This window comes from Carica papaya, chromosome 4 (assembly GCF_054855325.1).
Source record: "Carica papaya isolate Zhongbai chromosome 4, ASM5485532v1, whole genome shotgun sequence".
NCBI lineage: Eukaryota > Viridiplantae > Streptophyta > Magnoliopsida > Brassicales > Caricaceae > Carica > Carica papaya.
In genome coordinates, this window is record NC_142312.1 from 18,900,306 (window position 1) to 18,923,434 (window position 23,129).

General features: G+C 36.5%; 2 protein-coding genes across 5 annotated transcripts in view; both read left to right on the forward strand.

Annotated features, from left to right (window-relative positions):
* Positions 1 to 20,971, forward strand: LOC110806659 (uncharacterized). 4 transcript variants are annotated; one of them, XM_088218020.1, is made up of 4 exons: positions 1 to 278; positions 1,090 to 1,557; positions 1,632 to 2,111; positions 20,836 to 20,971. In XM_088218020.1, exons 2-4 carry the CDS (start codon positions 1,272 to 1,274, stop codon positions 20,937 to 20,939), a joined length of 870 nt encoding a protein of 289 aa, XP_088074146.1. In that variant the 5' UTR covers positions 1 to 278; positions 1,090 to 1,271; the 3' UTR covers positions 20,940 to 20,971. The 4 variants fall into 4 exon arrangements, with proteins under 4 accessions (XP_088074146.1, XP_088074145.1, XP_021887272.2 ...); XM_022031580.2 differs by lacking the exon at positions 20,836 to 20,971 and adding an exon at positions 14,929 to 16,550 and having other exon boundaries at positions 2 to 278; XM_088218021.1 differs by lacking the exon at positions 20,836 to 20,971 and adding an exon at positions 14,941 to 16,550 and having other exon boundaries at positions 2 to 278.
* The window catches only part of LOC110806653 (RNA-binding NOB1-like protein), an 8,742-nt gene continuing 6,574 nt past the window's right edge, over positions 20,962 to 23,129 (forward strand). The window contains exons 1-2 of the mRNA XM_022031578.2: positions 20,962 to 21,085; positions 21,283 to 21,636. Coding sequence (XP_021887270.2) covers positions 21,288 to 21,636 — 349 coding nt within the window. The 5' untranslated portion in view covers positions 20,962 to 21,085; positions 21,283 to 21,287. The remainder of the gene's footprint in view (positions 21,086 to 21,282; positions 21,637 to 23,129) is intronic.

Genomic DNA, 23,129 nt, shown 5'->3' on the forward strand with positions numbered 1-23,129 from the left:
TTACTGCGTTGCAGCCAAATAGAGAACAGGGGAGGGCCTTAGGTTCATCTTCCTCCTCCTTTCCAAAAGAGGCGTGAGCTGGCGTGGGGGATCACGAAGAAATCGCAACCTGCGCTGAAGATAACGTGTCAGACGAACCCGAACAGGAAGCTGAGCCTTGGAGCAGAAGACGAAATCACAGAAGAGGAATTTGGGAGAGACAAGTGAGACGTTTTTGGGAGGAGTTGCATTAAACAGTAAAGAAACGTGAAAGAATTGGAGAATCTAAGTTCGGTCAGGTAATGACTCCAGTGATACTTACTCTAATGATATAGTATATATATAGAGAACAATTATTATGATTATAATATATTTGACTCTTGTGAAAAGGCCTTCCTGGTTGTGATTTGGGGAGTGGATGGATCATGTGATGTTATTGGCATAGAAGGTGATAATCCTTCTAACATGATACAACTTAATGAACCAATGAATATATGTAGTGATTAGGAGGCTGCAGAACATAATTCAGAGTTTAATAAAGAAATTAAAATGACATTAAAGGATTATGGAGTGAGAAGTTTTGATTATTTTTTTTTTCAGTATAATGAGCTTAATATAGTCACTGTTGTGTACATAGATATATGTGAGTTCAGAATACATGCATCAAAACTAAAGGATGAGGATGCTTTTTAAATTAAGACTTTAAAGCCTACACATTTTTGTTCTACATATTTTCACAACTCTAAGATAATCTTCATATGTTTTGTCTAGATGTGCGCCGGTATATATATTTCTAATTGATGTCGTAGTAAAGTTTTAAGTGTAATGCCTCATGATATTTTGTATGTAAAGGTTACTACGCTGCAAGGGATGTATAAGGCTATTATGGATCCTACTGCACTAAGGCTATTTCAAATCAAGTTTTAAATGTTTATGATACATGTCTTAACGTCCGTGCTCATTTGTGGGGGAGGGACGTTACAGGTTGGTGTCAAAGTACACGTTCTTAGGACCATCCTTTGTACATGAGAGACTTAAGACAAAAGAAATGAATTATATAATTGCAAAAGAAAGTTCATCCCTTTCTAAAAATCTAATTTTATGGTGTAGGAAGGCAGAAATGAGACACGGGACACCCCCAGTAGAGCGGCCTCCTACAGATGGCCCTAGTCGAGAGGAGTTTAATAGTCTCCTTCACCTGGTTGAGGGTTTAGTTGCTGCTGCTCCACCTAGAGAAGGACGACTAGATCCTCGTGATCCTCCCCAGAATAACCAGTCTCCAACAGGAATAGATGCCAGCAGTATCGAGAAGTTCAAGCGACTTAATCCTCCTACCTTTGCAGGCGGGGCCGATCATAGTGTCGCTGAGAGCTGGATTGATGCAACAGAAAAATATTCAAGGTGTTGGGAGTGACCACCAAGCAGAAGGTGATCTTAGCTACATTTATGTTAGAAGGAGAAGCAGTGAATTGGTGGGAACTGAAGCAGACCTCTCTAGCTACTCCCATCACGTGGGAACGCTTCCTAGAGGCGTTCAATGCCAAGTATTTTTTGAATTACATTCGTCACAAAAAAGAGGTAAAATTTCTGGAGCTCAGGCAATGAAACATGACAGTTACTGAATGTGTCAGAAGATTTATTGAGATGGGCAGGTACGTTCCGGTCCAATGAAGGGAAGAAGGCTAAGAAGTTCCAGCGAGGACTTCGACAGGACATACATGACAAGGTAGCAATATTTGATCTGTGCACCTACCGGGCTGTGTTAGGGAAGGGTCAAATAGTTGAAGGGCTCAGCAACAACCCAACACCATCGGCAGGAAGTTCTAGAGCATCTGTGCCCTATAAGAGACCGGTACCAGTACATGGTCAGCAGGACAAGAGGCAGAAAATGGTGCAGAATGCTTTCCCCAGGGGTCCAGCAGCAGGACAGGCACAAACATGCCCACATTGTGGAAGGAACTGCGGTACTCGACCTTGCTATTGCCTTAACAATGCCTGTTACAAGTGTTTGAGTTCTCAACACTTGATACAGGATTACCCATTGATCAAAGGACAAACCAGGCCAGCAGCATCAAGAAGAGTATTTGATATCACTGCACAGGATGCTGAGGCAACTCCAGATGTGATTCAGCGTAAGTATTCTATCTCAAAACACATTGCTAAGGTTATAATTGTCGCTGGATCTACACGCTCCTTTGTTACACACACTTTTGCACAATGCCTAAATGTTAATCCTGTTTCTTTAAATTGTACTCTATTACTATCCTCACCTGTAAGTGGTAACTTAATTTCTGATGTAGTGTATAAATTCTGTATAGTAGAAGTAGCAGGTAAGGAACTAGGAGTAGACCTAATATTATTAGACATTAAGGATTTTGATGTGATATTAGGAATGGATTGGCTAATAGCCCACCATGCAATTATCGATTGCTACCATAAGAAAATTGTATTCAATATTCCTAATAAAAAACCCTTTTCAGGTTGAAAACTAATTCATGTATAAGAACTATGTAGACATTTGGATGTTTAATGAGGCTTGAAGTTTAAATGTAGTTTCTTTATACTTCACGTAAATTGAAAATGTGAGTTTTTGTTATGAATTGTCATTTGGATTTACGTAAATTGAAAATGTGAAACTTTTTTGTTTTTGTGATGAATTGTCATTTGGATTTTCTTTTGTTGATTATAAATTTTAAACCATATTGGACTTGGCATTTCCAGATGTTAGCTGGATTTTTCTACACTTGCTTTAATGTCAATAAGAGTTGTTGTCATGAATGTTTACATCAAGAATTATTATTTTTTTAAATAAAAAGTTAAGAAGTATATATTCACAAGGCACCAAACAAGATGGTACCACCCATGTGCAATTGTTTACATACTAGTTAGGGTATCAATGACAAATCCAAAATTCTCATCTATAACAATGTCACGCCCCGTAAACATAGACCCAAAAACATTGAACCACCTATCTATTAATCTATACATCGAGTTTTCTTTCCCATCAAAAGCTCTAAGATTTCTTTCTTTCCAAAAAAACCCATAACACTGTTTGGGGAATTATACCCCAACGAACATTATCCTTTCTCATACCATCCCAAACCCATAATTCCTCCCTAACTGTACCAGCCCTAACCCACTTCACCCCAAGAAGATTATATACCATACTCCACTGCTCATGAGTCACTGGGCACCATAAGAGTAAGTGTTTGCATGATTCTGCCGCATTCATACATAAATAACATCGGTTAGCCATGTGGTGTCCTCTCATCATCAGCTTGTCAATAGTTAAAATACATTCTCTGCTGGCCTCCCAAGCAAAAACGCAATCCGTGGGGATGCATTTAGCTTCCAGATCTGCTTAAAGGGAAAATTGCAATCTGAACCAGCCTTTCCTTCTCTAAGGTAGTGATAATAGGATTTACAAGAAAACTGTCCATTCTGACACAATTTCCAGATCACCCTATCCTCTGTTTCCTTCAACTTCTGCCTTTCCAGCAATTTCAACAGGTTCATGTAATTTTGTATCTCCCAATCTTTTAAGTTTCTGTATACATTCACCTCCCAAATCCGGCTGCCATTAATCTCTTTGTAAGCTTCCTTAACCACCATGTTCCTGGATTGAGAAATTTCAAAACTTCTAGGAAATTGGCTCATAAGACTGGCCCTCTCAATCCACTCATCTTTCCAGAATTTAATTTTATCTCCAAAGCCAATCTTCCACTGAATAGAAACTTTAAAACGGTACCAGTTCATCAGGATTTTTCTCCATAGCCCTAGGCCATGCTGTTTGTTGATTCTGCCATTATCATTTCTGCTCAACAGATCACCCCATCTTATCCAGATTACCCTTCTCCATAGTCTGTCCTCTTCCTGTAAGTACCGCCATAGCCATTTGGCATTCAGGCCAATATTCAACTGAGCTAGAGATTTAATGCCCAAGCCCCCTTTGTTGACAGGGTTTTTAACTTCAGCCCAATTAACCAAGTGGTATTTTTTGTAACCATCCTCATCACCCCATAAAAATCTACATTGGATGGTCTCAAGCCTTTTAGTTTTTTTAATTGGTATTGTGGTGGTGGATAAGTAATAGATTGAGAGATTTGTTAGGGTACTTCGGATGAGAGTGTACCTACCACCTTTGGATAAAAAATTCTTTTTCCATCCCGTTAATCTTCTTTCAAAAGTTTCAATAACCGGCTCCCAAATTTTCACATCCTTATACTTGGCCCCAATGGGAGGGCCCAGATATTTTATCGGAAGGCTAACCGGCTTACAGTCCAAAACCTTAGATAGTCTAGTCTCATCACTTCTATCACCCAATCTCGCCATTTCTGATTTAGGAATTGCCACATATGAAATTGAGCACAATTTTGCAAAGAAATAGCCCACTTGTTTCTCGAGAAGAGATGGGAAATATGCTCAATATCATTTGATTGAATAGTTGACCCAGCTCTTTGTTGTTTGAAGAAACCCTCCACTTCAATTGGTATTTTTTCACGAAAAACAAACATAAGATAACAAATCCAGTCTTTCACTAAGATTTCGAATAGCTGTCTCGAATTCAAGTTGATTATGTTTCGCCTCTTACTTGGAGAAAGACGATCAAACAATTCCCAATCATGGCCCTTGCGGATCGGATCATCCATATAATATACAAAAAGAAACTCCAGATATTTGATATCTTTCTCTTTGAATTCTCAGATGTACTAGTACTAACAAGTGCATCAAAGATGCAGTCATCGATTCTCCCGAGAGGTCACAATTACCGCGAGCAAACATATTAATTTGAGGAACGCATTTTTGCTATGCTACTAATACTTGTACTTGCTCTGCTATTCTGCCCAAGCCTGGCTGAGGAAGGGTTACGGGGCGTAAAAAAAAATATGCTGATTTCGATAAATTTAAAATCGAAATAAAATAAATAAAATAAAAAGTAAGGTCACTCCATTTCGACAAAAGACCCACCCCCAAGTTCCATAGCTTTGAGTCCGCTATCCCGATCATGATTCAAAGTGATGGAAAAGAAAGAATATCTTTTACGTATCCACCCAGTTTGGCAACTTTTTTGGAAATGATACAACAAAAGATGCCTTTGTTCACACAAGAAAAATTATCCTCTAATGAATTCTATAATCATTGGATTCTTATCAATGAGAAAAAAGAGAGCAAGTTAAAGAACGAATTTCTAAATAGAATTGAAGCTTTAGATAAAGGATTTCTTGCTCTGAATATACTCGAAAAAAGGACTCGATTTTGTCATAATGAGACTAAAAAAGAATATTTGCCTAAAATTTATGATCCGTTATTATATGGATCCTATCGTGGAAGAATCATAAATTTTCTTTCATCCCCAAGTTGATGTTAAGCCCCAATACAGCTTGAAAAAATAGTAGGCTGCAGCTTAAATGTTTTAAAATCCCAACGTCTGGTTGATAAAAAATAAGCGTATCATCAGCAAAAAATAAGCCCCAATACAGCTTGAAAAAATAATAGGGTGCAGCTTAAATGTTTTAAAATCCCAACGTCCGGTTGATAAAAAATAAGCGTATCATCAGCAAAAAATAAGTGGGAGACCATAATGGAATTATCCCCACTGTCCACCGTCACACCTCTAATTAGTTGTAGCTCCAAAGCCTTCGTTAGTAAGTTATTAGGTGCTTCCATTACAATAATGAATAGCAAAGGGGATACTGGGTCCCTTTGCCTTAATCCTCTGGTGGCTTTGAAGAATATTGAGGGACTACAATTTACCATAACCGCAAATGAGGTTGTAGAAATGCAGAACATCATCCATTCTCTCCATTTTCGGCCAAAATCCAATCTCTTCAATATGTAATCAACGAAATCCCAATTAACATGATCATATGCCTTCTCCATATCAAGTTTGCAAAGTAAACCATCCTTATCCCCCGAAACCAACTCATCAACCACTTCATTCGCTGGCAAAACAACATCTAAAATCTGTCTTCCTTCGACGAAAGCGTGTTGACATTCCCCAATAATTTCGCCAAGCACTTTAGACAATCTCCTAGCCAGAACTTTAGGTAAGAGTTTGTATATGCTCCCAATTAGGTTTATAGATCTAAAGTCCCCAATGTTCTTGGCGTCTTTCCTTTTAGCAATAAGCACAAAAAATGTGGAGTTTAACGATTTTACAAACTTCCCAGTTTCATAGAATTCCTTAAACATTTCCATCACCTCCCATTTGATAAGATACCAGAATTCTTTAAGGAAATTCATATTGAATCCGTCCGGACCCTGTGCTTTGTCACCATTACATGATTGTAAGGCTTCATTAGATTTTCTCTTCATCAAAAATAGATTTCAGCATATTATTACTATCCTCAGACAACCTCTTGAATTGCAGCCCATTTAAGTTAGGTCTTATATTGAATTTTGTAGAAAATAAAAGAATCAATTCAGTTTTTATTTTTTGTTATTAATCTAGTGTTTAGCCTAGTGGAGGTAACCACAAAGTTGGTGAGGTATAACCGATTTGTTATTCCTCATTCCCATAAAGTTGTTAGAATTTTGTTAGGTTTTTTATTAGAATTTGGTTGTATTTTTTCTATAAATTGACACCTTATGGTGATGGAAATAAAAAGCAGAAATAGAATTTCCATTCTCTAAAACTTCATGGTATCAGAGCATACCTGATCCAACAGAATCATCTTTCCTGTGTCGAAGTCACAAATGGCCACAGGTGAGCTTCTATCTTCTCCACCCGAGGTCTCCTCGGGTACCTATCATTACACATCAATCAACAACGGTGTGGGTGAAATGTCTTCGTCCTTTATCACAGGACACAAACTAAACAGCAGCAGTTACCTTCAATGGCCGTCGTCCGTTCTGCTGTTCATCTAAGGTAAAGGGTGCGACGAGTATCTCACTAGCGAACTCATACCTCCTCCCGACCTGAATGCTCGTACATAGAAGATCGAAAATGGCATGGTCATGTCGTGGCTCATAACTTCAATGACTCCAGAAATCGGAGAGAATTTCCTTCTCTATGAGACTGCGCATGAGATTTGGGAAGCGACTCAGGAATTCTACTCTAGTAAAGAGAACACCTCTGCCATCTTTGAGATAGAATCGACTGCTCACGATCACCCAATATTATAATGCTTTGACCCGCAGCTGGCAGCAATTGGATATCTTCGAAGAGTATCGATGGAGCTGTCCCGAAGATGCGAAAATCTTCAAATTGATTGTTGAACAGAAGCGAGTCTTCAAATTTCTGCTGGGATTGAACAAAAACCTCGATGAGGTTCGGGGACGTGTGCTGAGTATCAAGCCACTGCCGAATCTTCGTGAGGCCTTCTCTGAGGTTCGACGAGAAGAAAGCCAAAGGAAGGCCATGCTAGGAGACGCCGAACTCACCCACTAGGCCGAAAATTCCTCTGCGCTCACAACCCGAGCACTGGATGCTCGTACGAAGAAGAGGAGACCCTGGTGTGACCACTGTAGTAAGCTAGGGCACACACCCGAAAAGTGTTGGAGCTTCATGGCAAGCCGAGTGATTGGAAGCCCTCCAAGCAAGAAAACTCAAACAAGCACCAGGGAAATCACGTGACTGCTGAAGAAATTCCACCTGTTGTTGTAGAGAGCAGGCCTTTTGGTCCTGAATAGCTGGAAGCTCTCCAGCGCATGCTGTCCCAGAAAAGTTAACCAGTCAGTGCTTCAGTGGCACACAAAGGTAATATTTTTTGTTTGTCTGCTTACTTAGAAAAAGGGTAGAAAAAGGGCAGATTTGAGTTGTAAACTCAGAAGCATCTGATCATATGACTGGAGATGCTTCAATATTTCAAAAATACAACAAGTGTAAAGAAGATTATTAAATTAGAATTGCTGATGTCCCTCTTAAAAGTGGCAGGAATGTAAATTTGTCTCCAAATTTGACTCTTTGCTCAGTCCTTCATGTTTCAAATATGGATTGTAATTTATTATCAGTAAGCAAGCTATGTGAAGATTTAAGTTGTGCTGCCAAGTTTGTCTTTAACATGTGTGAATTTCAAGACTTGAACTCGGAGAGGATGCTTGACAATGCTAGGATGAACTCAGGACTATACCTGTTTCAAATCAATGCTTCTAGAAGACAAACTCACAATGCAGTATGTGCAAACTTTTGTGTGCATACCTCACAGTAAAACGACATAGCTGAGAGAAAAAATAGACACATTCTTGAGGTAGCTAGATCAATCATGTTCACCACTCATGTACCAAAATTTCTTTAGGGAGAAGCTGTTCTTACTGCTACTTACTTGATAAACCGGATGTCCTCCCGTGTCCTAAAGTTCTAATCACCTTACACCATTTTTTTACAAACCTTTCCTGAATCTCATATCTTAAACACATTACCACTCAAAGTCTTTGGTTGTTCAGCATATGTTCATATTCACACTCATCTCCGTGGGAAACTTGACCCAATGGCCCTTAAATGCATCTTTGTTTGGTATTCTGCTAATCAGAAAGGATACAAATGTTTAGTTTCGAAAACCCGTCAATTTTATAACACAATGGATGTCACATTTTTTGAAAACCAACCATTTTACCCAATAACTAATATTCAGGGTGAGACATTTACTCAGGAATATCAGTTGTGGGATGTAAGCATACATCCTCTATATCCACAGAGTCACCCTCCACCAGATAAACTCTCTCTGGAGCATGAACCTACAACCTCACATAAACATAAAGAACCTGAACCAAAGCCAGTTATAGAGAATACAGTACCTGCATCTAGTGAGTTACGTGTCTATACTAGATGGAACAAAGGGAAGACACCTGAATCATCTAAGCCTTACCATGAATCCACCCTTGATCCTGGTGCCTAGAAATTGATAGATAATGAGACTTCTATTCCTACTACAGATACTAACATTGACATGCCTATTGTTTTGAGAAAAGGGACTCAAACATGCACCAAATATCCTATACAGAACTATATTTCATTAGACAAGTTGTCTTCGGAATATCATGCTTTTGTGTGCAGGTTAGACAGTAGCTCACTAGAGTCTAAAACAATCCATGAAGTTTTGAACATACCTGAATGAAGGATGGTTGTTCAAGAGGAAATCTAAGGCACTTAAAAAGAATAGAACATGGGAATTAATTGATCTACCTTAACGGAAACACCCAAGTGAGGTGCAAGTGGGTATTCACAACTAAATACAATCCAGATGGAAGTATGAATCGGTATAAGGCTCGACTAGTAGCCAAAAGCTACACTCAGTCATATGGGATAGACTATCAAGAGATATTTGCTATGGTAGCCAAATACAATACAATTCGAGTACTTCTTTTACTTGCCTCTAATCTTGATTGGCCACTCTATCAGTTAGATGTAAAGAATGCATTTCTTAATGGTAATATAGAGGAAGAAGTGTATATGGACATACCACTAGGATTTGAACTAGCAGACAGTCTTCAGAAAGTATACAAGCTGAAAAAGTCACTCTATGGTGTAAAACAATTTCCATGGGCATGGCTTGATAGATTCACAAGAGCAGTAAAACGGGAAGGATATGAGTAATGTCAGTCTGATCATACACTATTTGTCAAGCATTGTACCTCAGGTAAGAAAGCTATCTTGATTATATATGTAGATGATATCATCCTTACAGGAGATCATATTGAGAAGATTCAGAAACTCAAAGAATTCTTAGCCAAAGAGTTTAAAATTAAAGATTTCGGAGTACTAAAGTACTTTTTCGGAATGGAGGTGGCTAGATCTAAGAAGAGAATTTCGGTATCTCAACGAAAATATGTTCTAGATCTTCTGAAGGAGACTGGGATGCTAGGAATTAAGCCTGTTGACACTCCTATGGATCCAACCATCAAATTTGGATTCGAAATCAGTGATAAAATAGTTGATAGAGAAAGGTATCAAAGACTAGTTGGGAAGCTCATCTACCTAGCACATAGAAGACCCGATATCAGTTTTGCAGTAAGTACAGTAAGTCAATTCATGAATCAGCCAACTGAAGAACACATAAAAGCTGTATATCGAATTTTAAGATACCTAAAGATGACTTCAGGATAAAAATTGTTCTTTCAAAAGACAGTGAAAAGAGATGTTGAAATCTATATTAATGCAGATTGGACAGGCTCAATAAACGACAGATGGTCTACATCAGGGTATTCTACCTATGTTTCAGGAAACTTGGTTACCTGGCGCAGCAAGAAACAGTCAATTGTATCTCGTAGCAGTGCAGAATCTGAGTTTAGGGCACTTGCTCATGGTATATGTGAAGGTATGTGGCTAAAAAAGATATTTTTTAAACTAAAGGTTCCTAACAACATTCTTATGAAAGTTTGGTGTGATAATCAATCAACCATCAGTATGGTTAAGAATCCTGTACACCATGACAGAACCAAGCATGTGGAGATTGATCGTCACTTTATCAAAGAGAAGTTAGAAGATGGTACTAAGAACACTCATGCACATTCCAACCAGTCAACAGATTGCAGACATCCTAACAAATGCTGTACCAAAAAGGATCTTTGATGACATAACATTCAATCTAGGTTTACTCAATATATACGTAAACTAGATTGAGGGGGAGTGTAGAAAATAAAAGAATCAATTCAGTTTTTATTTTTTATTGTTATTAGTGTAGTGTTTAGCCTAGTGAAAGTAATCACAAAGTTGGTGAGGTATAACCAATTTGTTATTCCTCCTTCCCATAAAGTTGTTAGAATTTGGTTGTATTTTTCTTTTAAATTGATACCTTATGGTGATGGAAAGAAAAAGCAAAAGTAGAATTTCCATTCTCTAAAACTTCAAATTCTTCCTCATACAAACCAGTGAAGTAAGTTCTTGGCAGCATTTCTCATGTTCTCATTTCCTTTAAAGATCATATTGTCTACCCACAACTCATCAATATAAATTACATCTCCCATGATGGCTCGCCAAAGCATAGAAATACTTTGTGTTTCGATCTCCTTCCTTCGGCCACTTTTCCCTGGATTTTTGTCTACAAATCTCTACATCCAAGGCAAATTTACCAGCTAGTTTACCCTTCAGTTGGTCCCTCAGACTGCAGTCAGCTTCCTCCAAATTGTTCATCCCTCTTTAAAGTCTAACTCCTCAATGCTTCTCAGAATAGAACTGACTTCCTCATCATTTTTAATTTTTTCTTCCTTAGTCCACGCCTTTATAGCCTCCTTCAACGCCTTCATTTTTGCAGCAATCCTGAAGCTAACTTTTCCTTGAATCAAAGTTGTTCCCAAATATCTTCCACAAGCCTCCGAAAAAATCCTCTTTTAACCATTTGTTTTCAATTTTGAAAGGAACCGGACCTACTATATACCATCATCTTCCAGAGAAATAGGAAAATGATCTGAAATGGGTCTGGATAATCTCTTATGGCAGAACCCATTCAAATTGAGTAACATCTTTGACGATACTAAAAATCTATCAATCCGAGACCATGAGGGGTTGATTCTTTGGTTAGTCCAGGTCTATCCACCCCGTCATTGGTAAATCAACCAAATCCAAACGATTCAAATTGTCTTTAAATTCCTCAGCCACAGCAATAGAGAAATTGTCACCACTTCTCTCCTCTCTCCTCAACACCATGTTAAAATCTCCCCCAACTATCCAATTGTCACCCCATTTCTGCTTGTACCCATCTAACTCCCTCCACAGAATCTCCTTTTCAGTCCTGTTGCCGTGACAATATACACCAGTAAAGAGCCAATCCTTTCCCCCTCACATTTTTAAGCCAGACAGACTGAGAAACCTCCCCCCTCACTCTATACAGGCACTGGAATTTCACCTCATTCCACATCAGAACAACCCCCCCAGCAGCACCCTTCGCGGAAATAAAATCCCAACCCACCTCTTTACAATTCCAAATTCTCTTAATAAAAACTCTGTCACAACTCTCGACTTTTGATTCCTGCAAATATAGCATATCAGGTTTCCACCTTCCCAGACAAACTTTAATAACTGTTTTTTTCTTCCCATCATTACAACCCCTCATTCCATGATACAATTTTACCAATCATACTTTTATATTTGGATTGACCTCCTTCACCTTTCCTTCATTCCTCCTCCCATCATAGTTAATAGAGAACTCCAATCTTTTCAGCTCCCTAGGTGCCCCACCTCTCTGTTTCTTCTTTCCGGCCTCCTCGTTAGCCCCCTCCTTTTTTTTAAGCATCATTCTTCTAAAGATTTCAAAGAGAAAAGAACATACCTGGTCCTCAATGCCTTCGAATGACACTCCCATCATTCTACTGAGTTTTTGGATATTTTGGAGAACCCACTCTGAGCTTAACTCTGCTTCTCTGTCTTCCAGACCCGTTTCAACTTGTCCCAACAACTCTGTGTTCTCAGCTTGCTCAACATTCAAAGATGTGAGTGGTAGAATCTCATCATTCACCAACATTAGCGCCAAATCTCCGTTAGAACTTTCTTCAATCTTCTCTCCCGCATCTTCATAGTCCCCTTCCTCATTCATCGAAGCATACGAACTGAATGGTCCATCGTCTTTGGTTTTGCCTTCAAACTCCAAAACCAGAACTCCATCTTCCATTCTCCTCTCGACAATTCCTTCTCCACTTTTGCTGTCCTCATTCTTCTTATCTTTTGAACTTCCCCTGATGTTTTCACTTGAGCTGGGATTTTGCCCTAATTGAATGCCCGAAGCCTCACCCATTGTTGTAATTCTATTAACTGGCCTCCACTAGCCTTTTTATCCTGGCTTCGACCTCTAGATTGTTCCTCCGGTCCAGGATCATGATCAACTATCCATTTTCCTTTCTCCCCTCTAGTGAGCCTTCTTTGATTTGTGGGCTTTGGCTGAGCACCTCCGGTCCTTTCAAAATTCTTTTTATGGGGAAGCCCAAAACGAATCCTTTTAGCATCATTTCAGGCATTCCCATTATACCGCTCAGTGGGCACATGTGATGCACGGGGGTTCGACCTGCTTCTCTTCCAGGTTTTGTTTGCCCTACTCGACGATGTGTGAATCCCCCAGCCTGAAGTGCCGCTGCGTAGGACTTCTCACCTTTTACTCTCACCTCAAATTGGATCTGGGACGAGCAGTGAGGGCAATGAAAGCAGGCATTCCACAATTGTGTTTGAGCACCCTTCAAGCAAAACACTTCACCCTTCTTACTTTTCGATTTTGAGAAGGCATCCGAATGCACCATTTTTCGCTCAGCTAGTTCAAACGCCATATTTATAAAAATCCACCACCCCCGTCCCTGTTCCCCTTCCGGGATGAAAATCTTATTCACTTTCTTTTCGAGGACTTCCGACAACACCAGATAAAGGCCCCTCCTGTTTCTACCAAACGATATCCAAAAAACCCGATTTCGACTGGACATTCGGTTTGCCCATGGCACTTGGTTACTCCAATAGAAATCTTTCAAGGCATCGAGCAGCCACTCTACTTCCCCTTTCTCCAAAAAAATCGAGACCCTAAAACCCTTCCCGTTCTCACAAACTCTTAGTCCCTCCGCCCTTCTTCCTTCACAAATTAAATCAAATGACTTATTTTCGACCGTTAGACACTTCCTCTCTCCAGGGAGTAACATGTTTTACCCACGAGCGAATGGCGGCCCAAGGCTGACGTTAGATGATGAGACACGCTCGACTTTTTAACAAATACTACGCTTATCTCATGAGCTATACGGATTTACTCTTTATCACTTACCTAGTTTACAAAATTTCATTTGATTCAAATCATAGTCACTCTCACTTTGAATTCTTTGATAGTGAGAATGTAATTCATTTCATGGTATGAGTTCAAAGAATTTAAAGTGGAAAGGATTACCAATTGAATTTTCCCAAAAAAATTCAAAGTGGAGGTGTTGATAACTAAAACACAAGAAATTATATGCTGATGCACATACCAAAGACTAATATTCTCATTGGAGGTGTTTACACCAAGTGTAAATTGAATTTTTATTTGAAATATCAAAAGAATTTTTATGAGAATTTTATTACTAAAGGCTTTTGGAAATTATTACATACATAGATATACATTATACCTTATTCATACACAACATAAACAACATCATTACACTAATCCAAAATCTGTTTTACTGTCTTTAATCCAAATTCTTATTCTTACCCATAGATATACACATATAGCATCATTGCGTATATAGATATGCATTATGTCCAAAAGAATGGTTATTTTATTACTAATAACTTTTTGCAAAAATACAAGTACCCATTCTGTTTTCCATAATACATTCCTTTGCAATTGCGTATATAGATATGCATTATGTCCAGAAGAATGGTTATTTTATTACTAATAACTTTTTGCAAAAATACAAGTACCCATTCTGTTTTCCATAATACATTCCTTTGCAATTTATCTCTTCCATAAATACTTTCTCTTCTATTTAGCTTTTCACCAGTAATACTAAAAATAGAACTCAATAGAAAAGCCTGGCAACATATTTTAATTCAATATAATCTTCTAATGCAATGATAAAATTTCCATGATTCTCTTCCTCTCCCAAGTTGACATTTATCAACAACTTCTATGACTCCTCTCAAATCATATTCCATTTTTTTAAACTTTCTTATAAGCACAAACCAACAATGATTTACAACTACAACATGCTTCTTGATCCACCCACTTAAAGTATGAGCATTTGTTACTTTCCCTAAAATAGGCATACCAAAAAAACTCATCCTAACCTTGATAGATGCAGAAACTAAGCAGCTGTGAAGTGATCAACCAACGTATGCCATATCCCTTGTTTTCCATCTGCCCATTTATCTCCCACTATCCCATTTTCTTTTTAATTGCCTTAGAAGTAGGAAGTAGCAGTTAGTATTTTCTGTATTTAAAGCATGAAAAATTAATGAAAAGGGAGATGAAGTTAATTCCAGAAAACTAGCAGTAATTTTCTCACCCAAAGCAGAAAAACTCATTTGATTTCATCCTTACTTTGACTGGGACCTAACATTGGTATCAGAGCTAGATACAGATGACCTCTAACAAGGAACGCATTGGGAATTTGGAAGCCGGCCTCGGTAAATTGCAAGATAGTTTGAATCAAATGGAGATTGGGTTTGCCGACAAATTCTACCAGACTGAAGACACCCTCAAGCTGCTAGCAGACATGTTACTAGTAAGCTGTGAAGGCTCCAACAGCAACATGTCGGATATGCCTGGTCAGACGCGGCCATTCTGTGGACGGCGCCGAAAGAACCGATGGGGGATTTATCACTTCTTCTTCAGGTTTCAACCGTTTAGTCAGTTCTCAGTTGCCTGAGATGAAAGTACCCATAATTGTGAGAAGGTGTATGTAGCTGTTGGCAAGTCGGTGGAGGAAGCTATGAGCTTGCTTAAATGGAGCTTTAGGCACTATGGTGTCAGAGAAATCTGTACATTTCATGTTCACCAAAATTCGCCAGTGACACTCACCTTCTGCAATTTCAGAAGAAGGCTCCACCTTCTCCACAAAAAAAAAAAGAACTGAAAAGTCCGGAGGGGAGAGAAGGAAGCTGAGGGAGAGGACCAGAAAAGCAAAAAAAAAGAGAAAGGTTGGGAAAACGAGCCAGAGAGCACAACACCAAACGTCATCTTCTTCCTCTATTCATGTCTGCAATTACAAGAATCAAATCCAAAAAAAAAAAAAAAAAAAAAAAAAAACCCCAACTGCTTCTACTGGGAAGCAACAAAGAAGAGGAAGATCTCGAACCAGAGAAGCCTGGTTAAACGGAAGCATAAACAATTTAGCAACATGAACCTTGAGGACAAGGTTCCAAAAATGGGGAAGGCAATGATAGATGTAGAAACTAAGCAGCTGTGAAGTGGTCAACCAACGTATCCTATATCCTTTGTTTTCCGTATGCCCATTATCTCCCACTATCCCATTTTCTTTTTAATTGCCTTAAAAGTAGGAAGTAGCAGTTAATATTTTCTGTATTTAAAGCATGAAAAATTAATGAAAAGGGAGATGAAGTTTATTCCAGAAAACCAGCGGTAATTTTCTCACACAAAGCAGAAAAACTCATTTGATTTCACCCTTTGCTCTGACTGGGACCTAACAAACCTTCTCAAAGGTGGATGTTGTGTTCATTTTGAGCTCTTATACAACAATTACTTATCTTTTTCCAACTTCCTTCTTGAGTGCTGGATAGTTTCGAAAGGTCCTCCATAATCAAAAAAAATAATTTTGATTTTTTTTCATAGGAGGAAGAAATAAGAAAACAGACAAAAAATAGATGGCAAGGGGCTTACATTAAGGAGGTTAAGGTTTTTACAATTTTCTTTTTGTTTAAAATGAAAAATGAACCAAAGAGATGGGGAGGATTTCTCTGGTAGATCAGAAGTTGCAAAACGGGAACAAAGTGAAGGGTTTTTGCTTAAGAGGAAGAAAGCAACAAGGGGGAAGGGAAGGAGGATGAAGAGAGAGCAAAGAGTGGTTGGCTTCAAAATAGAAGGGAAGACTAAGGCTTGGGCTCGGTTTATTATTTCTTTATAATTTAATATTTTTTTGTTAGTTTTTGTACATGAACAATACCTCCTTGATACCTTTGTAAATAACATTTATCGTTTGATATTTCAAAAAAAAAAAAAAATTTGTTGTTAGTTTTCATTAAATTTAAATTATTTTCATTAATTTTTCCACAATGGATTAAACTGAAAATTTTCCTATATTTTATGTATATATGTATTTAATGGATATATCTATTTATGCTCTTCTTTGCTCTCTCCCCCTCTCTCTCTCTCTCTCTTTCACATACACCCTCTTTTTCTCTCCTTAGTTAGCGGAGAACACAATCCCCTTTCTCCTTCAATTATTTTCTTATTACGTTTCCTAACTTTAGCATCCATTATTCATTTTTGAAGAAATAGGGCCTTGTGCAGGTTCAATGCAAGAATACCATGTTGTTGTGCAATTATTGCATGAATCTTCTTTTATTCCTTTGTCTTCATCTTGAGGAAGACTCAACCACCCTTCTAAGTCTACAGAGCATTCTAATAGCTCTGCCACCAAGGCCATCAAACCACCATTTAGTAGTTCTGTCCATAGAGGTTGTCGTGTCATGCAACGTCAATCATGCTCTTTTTCTTACATTTTAATTTGAAAGAATCGTGGATAGGGATGTGCAAAATCTAGTCCATACCAGAAAATTAAATTGAACTAATTCGTTTTGTCTGGAGCGAAAAGCTAAACCGGACCATTTTGTTCGATCTAGATCAGAAAAATGGACATAACCAGTTTGTATGACTCAGAACAAACCGATTTGTTTTGTCCATACCAGACTAGTTTGATGTGTCCAGACTGGACCTGACCAGACTAGGAATTGTCTAGTCCTTGGTTGTAAGATGTTGGGATTAAAAGTTTCAATTCATACGGATCCATTCCTGGTTTGGACCAGTAAATTAAAAAAATAAAAATTATGTGTATATGTATATATATATACATAATACATATGTTTTAATTTTTTGAAAGAAACCCTAAGATTAGAAACTAAAAACTCAGCACACACTGCCTAGCAGCCAACGACCTTCCTTTGTTGGAACTCCCTTCATGCTTTCTCTTTTTGTTTTCTTCGGAGTTGCTTTTTAAGTGATGTGTATTAAATGTTGTCACCTTTCTCGTCAATAGAGAGGAGAGAGAACTTTAGAATTCTCGAAATGCAAAATTCAAGAATTTTTTTTAATGAAATTCCTTCATTACTTGATTTCCATATTTATTAAGCCTTAATATGAAAATCACAAAAATTGTATGACATGTAATTTGAAGTATTCATTCGGTAGGAGAAGCTGAACCTTCACCTATACTTCTATATCTTCGTCTTATAATAGAGTAGAAGGAATAACATATATCCTTTGAGTAAATCAAGTCAGGGAAAAGGCTAACGGTGGAGCTTGGCACCTAAAGAAACAAGCCCATGTAAGTTTTTGGTTGAAAGTTATTGAAATATTCAAGTAGTTAACTTGAGAAGATGACCGTGTGCATGTAGGTGAATGGACCTCTATAAAAATCCTATATTTGTTTTCTCTCTCTCTCTCTCTCTCTCTCTCTCACACACACACACACACCCACACACACATTTTTAATAGTTTGTTAAATAGAGTTGTTTGTGCATTTAAGATCATATTGCCAACATTCATTCTTCTTATTCCATCATCATAGAATATTTGAATCAACAAAGAAAAAATTGTTTGTCAACCTTTCTTAACCAAATGGATTTTAACATTTATACCGAACAAAAATATAACTTAATAGGGTAAAATAGTGTTAAAACGAAAAGAAACTCAATTCATCTCCTTAGATTGCCTACCCTTCAGGCCAACATAATATTTATTTGGCTATGCTAGTTATATGTCTTTCACTTTTTGATGAATGAAAACAATGAGGAGAAATATTGAATGGCATATGTTAGGATAAACTTACTACTATGCATGTGGTTATCATTTAATTGCAACACATCAATGCATGTGCTGAGTCTTGAATCAGAACTTTTGAAAATAGGGAGGATATAGTATGGGGGAGGAAATTTAAAATCTTTTGACATATCTTAGTTTAAGTTTTAAAATTGAAGAAAGTTAAGTTTGTTATCTATCAAAAAGGGGGAAATGTAATGATGAACGGTATTTATTGATCTTGATGTTTAATGCAAACTTATTTTTGTTAAATTCATGAAGTTGATTATTGAGAATATAAGGTTGTTTGGAATCCTCTGATAACTTATTTGGGTTATATTCATGATTTTCAGATCCTATGTATGACTTAATTTGGTTTATTATGTTGGATCCTCTGAATAACCTAATTTGGTTGGATTCATGAAATTGATTATTTGGAATATGATGTTTCTTGGAATTGTCTGAATAATCTTGATAATATTGGTAGCTTCAAATCTTTAGATCTTAGTGTAAACATATTGAGATCTTTACAACCCTTTTTTTTTTTTTTTCTTGGAATTTGAAAATGGAGCATAAGCTAAGTGGGAGGCACTCCACCTCTGTCATTTACTATATCTTAGTCAAAAGTTCAAATACAAAAATTAAGTTATGTTGCTTACCAAAAAGGGGATATTGTTGAGAAATACATATTGATTTTGATGTACTACAATTCTTAATTTGAGATTTAAAATATATACGAGGTTAATAAATTAGAAAGCTGTGAAGAACTTCAAGTATAAAAATGTGTAGAAAGATATTGTTACAAGTTATTAACCTTGTATGAAAAAATTAAAAAAAATTCATGCATGAAGAACTTTTATATAAAAAAGTATGTTTGTGGGATATAGTGTCGTTGAAAATGTACTCCTAAAAAAGTTGATAAGATATTCAAACTTAAGTTGACAAAAAATGTTGTTCTGGATGAAGTGTATTTTTTTTTCATAAAAGTTAAAAAATGGACATTAAATGTTTTAAAAAAAATCTTTTTTCAATGTGTTATGCAGACTCGGTCGACACTTGTGTTGTGTTATGAAGTTAGGCATGTTGAATATTCGTTGTAAGAAAAGCTTTTGAAGCATGGTGAAATTTTCAAATTAGTGAATTGAGAAGGTGTAGTAGGCATATAACATAGTGGTTGGACCTCTCTATACATAACATTTGCATTCTTCTTTCTATACCTTTTTTTTTTTTTATAAAAAGAAAGTTTATATATTCTTGTGCATGCCATTGAATGCTAGTAAGTTGCACTCAATATTAGTAGTAGTTTACCTAGTAAAATCCTAAAAACTTGCAAAATCTAATTCATTATGACTTTAAACTAATACAAGTAGTTAAATTATTTTAATGCTAAAGTAAATTAATAACAAATTATCACTTTTGAAAAGTACAAGTCTAGTTGGATTTTTTTTTTCTTTTTATTTTTGTTATCAAAAAATTAGAAGTCTTAACTTATTTCCTAACACATATATTTTTATTTTTTATTTTTAATAAAATTTAGAAATAAATACTTATGAGAAATAGTTTTTTCTGTGATAGGTGACTGATATCTTTAATCAGTATATTCATTAATTTTATATTTTATTAATTTAATATTTTTTTAAAATAAAAAACATAGTATTAATTGTTTACTAATAATTTAGAATCACTATTTACATTGAATATAATAATTAAACTAAAGTAGAAATTTTAATTTTTGAAAATTAAATAACTATGATGATAAATTTTTGTTAATTTAATATTTATTTTTAAATTTATAATATAATTAATTAAAACAAAACATAATATCTTTTATAAACAATATTTATTATTAAACACATTATTGAAAGCAAATATCTAATCTAATACTCCCAACTATGAAAAAAAATTTACATTTTAATTTTAAATATTCTTCACTATGATTTTCTCCTTGTACTTTTAAGTTTATTTTAAAGTATGCTTGAAAGGAAATGATGTAGATATTAAAGAAAAAAAAAACAAATAGAACATGCTAGGAGGAACTTTTTTTTTTACTTAAAAATAATAATAATAATTTATTTGAAAAATTAAGAGAAAATCTAAATATGTTTTCTAAAATTATCCTTTCACAGACTTGTTATTGATTAATTAGACATTATTAAGACTAATAAATAAATAAATAAATATCAAATAATTAGCTCCTTCTTTGCTAGTTCCAGTCGACTCTAGAGCATGTATACCATATTTCTTTCTCATATATATACATATACATATACGTAAGCAACAATATATATGTACACACACACATAAATCTTTATTTACATTATCTTAGATAGATTAATGTTTATTTTGCACAAGAAAACATATAATGTGATAAAAAAAGAGAAAGAAAAAGACCTAGTTCGATTATTTGTTTTAAAACAACTGATTAAAATATTATACACTAATTTTTTTTAATCAAAATAATAATTACTAATAAATATTGTTACTAATAATTTTATTATAGATGCCCAAACGACGTCGCGTCGAGCTCAGCATTCTTCTGCTTTTACGATAGCGTCAACGACGTCGTTTCAATCCAGACTCTGCTTTAACCCGTCGGTTTGCTAATTAAAAACCAATAAATTTTCAGGGCTTCTTCACTACTTCCCTGCTTCTCTTCACCGCCGAACAGAGGAAGGAACCCCCAGAAGAAACCCGGACGACGTGAGAAGAATCGCGCGCAGGACGCCATCCGACAGGGGTCTGGAAAGCAGGTCGGATATTTGTTTTTGTGTATAAATTTGTAATCAAGGATTAGGTTAATGCAGGATACTAATAAGTCAATAGGTTTAAAAAGGGGTCTATGTTGGTAAGGCAAACCCGCCCCAAAACCCTTCCGTGACAATATATAGTTTTGATGCTTTTTAGCTATCTTGCATTTTTATGATATTCTTTGTCTCTTCCTTATCAGTAACCATGGGAGAAGAGTCCCCAAACCCTAATGTTCTCCGCCAGAATCCAAGTTCATGCTGGAGCAATATAGTAAAGAATCCGCCAACATCAATTCCCCGGATCAAAAGCCAAACAACCGCCACGAGTGAAGTCTTGGTGGAAAGTTGCAAGTCCACTAAGGGAATATCGGTGGCGGTTGTGGATGCTAACGCTGTGATCGAAGGTGGTCAAACTCTCACAACCTTTGCCGACAAGTTCGTAACGGTTCCTGAGGTTCTCGCTGAGATTCGTGACCCTGTTTCCCGCCACCGCCTCTCATTCATCCCCTTCTCCATTGACGCCATGGAACCCTCACTCGAGTCCCTCAACAAAGGTATGTAAACAAAAATGCTGTCTCACATATCTTGATATTGTTGCAATTGGAGTTCTCTTTATGGTTGTTTTATGTTCAATTAGGTGATGCTGTTTTTTTATATGGACACCTCAGTTTGAGGATCGAAATTTTGGTTCATCCCATATTTAGATATTGTGGTTATGTTAGCCTCAGCAATTGCATTGGGGCTGGTTCAGGGACGCTTACTGATGCTCATAATAAATATGGTTTGCTTTGGTGTTTGTATTTTTCTGTTATCCATTAAATTGTAGAAGCTTGTGTTGTAGTAGGGTGTTTGGATTGGTTTATTATTTTGCATAGAGCTTTAAGGAGGGAAAGTGTTTGGATATTTAATTTTCTTCTTTTAGATCCTAATAAGCTGTCAAGTGATCGTTAAAACTAGATATTTAAGTTGAAAAATTAGTAAAATGACTAAAAAACAGTATGTAGGTGATCGTTCTCAAAAACATTCGTCCCAAAGAAAATCTTAAACATTAAGTCCTCTTCTTTATCCTCTACATATTCATCATCATCAGACCTAACAAAATAATCTTCCCATGAAAAAAAGGACTTTCATTCATTACTCAACAAAATTTCTTCTACTTCCAGAGCCAAACAAAGAATTTAATTAATTAATTTAAAGAAAAACAACAATTACTTTCCCAGTACTAGAATTCTTGATCAAAAGTGGACTTTACAATGTAAAATGAGTCTGCTGGAGATTGAAGGTAGTTGAAAGGGGGAGTGCTTAATTTCGTAAGTGTTTAAATATAAAATGAATGAGTGGCAATGGATCTTCATTCGAGTTGATGGCAGAGGTGACAAGAAAGAGACATTATGGGCAGATTAGGAGGAATGCAAGAGAAGATGGGATTTTTTGTGGGTCATTGATGGAAACTTCAATATAGCATTAGAGATAAATGGTTGCATTCTTTTGAGACCATATTGTTAGGTCATGACGTTATTAGCGATGTAAATTTTGAGAATGTCATTGAGCCTTTAACTCTTTTGTAAATCTTTTGTACATGGGTGGTACCCCCGTTTTGGTACTCTGTTAATACAATACTTTATACTTTTTATTTCACAAAAAAAAAAAAATGATGGAAACTTCAATATGGCCCTTAACTGACATGAGTAGTTGGGGAAGAATTTCTTTAGAACATGAGCCAAGGAGTTTCAAGCCATTATGGGCAGGTTCAATGTTATGGATATTCTTCTTTTTGGAGGCAAATGGACTTGGTTGAATTACACGGAGGTTCCCATTTTTTTCTAGAATTGATTGATTCATAGTTTCAATAGACTTTCAAGAGTAGGTGCTGGGATTTATGCAAAAACTTTGGCAGTGTATGGTTTCAGATTATTCTCCTATTTGTTTGGATTCCAGTGGCATCAGATTGGTTCATGTCCATACAGATTTGGCAACAAGTGGCTCACAGTGCTAATTTTTAATGAGAAATTAAGGATTGGTGGGAAGAAATGCTAGAGGAGGCCTT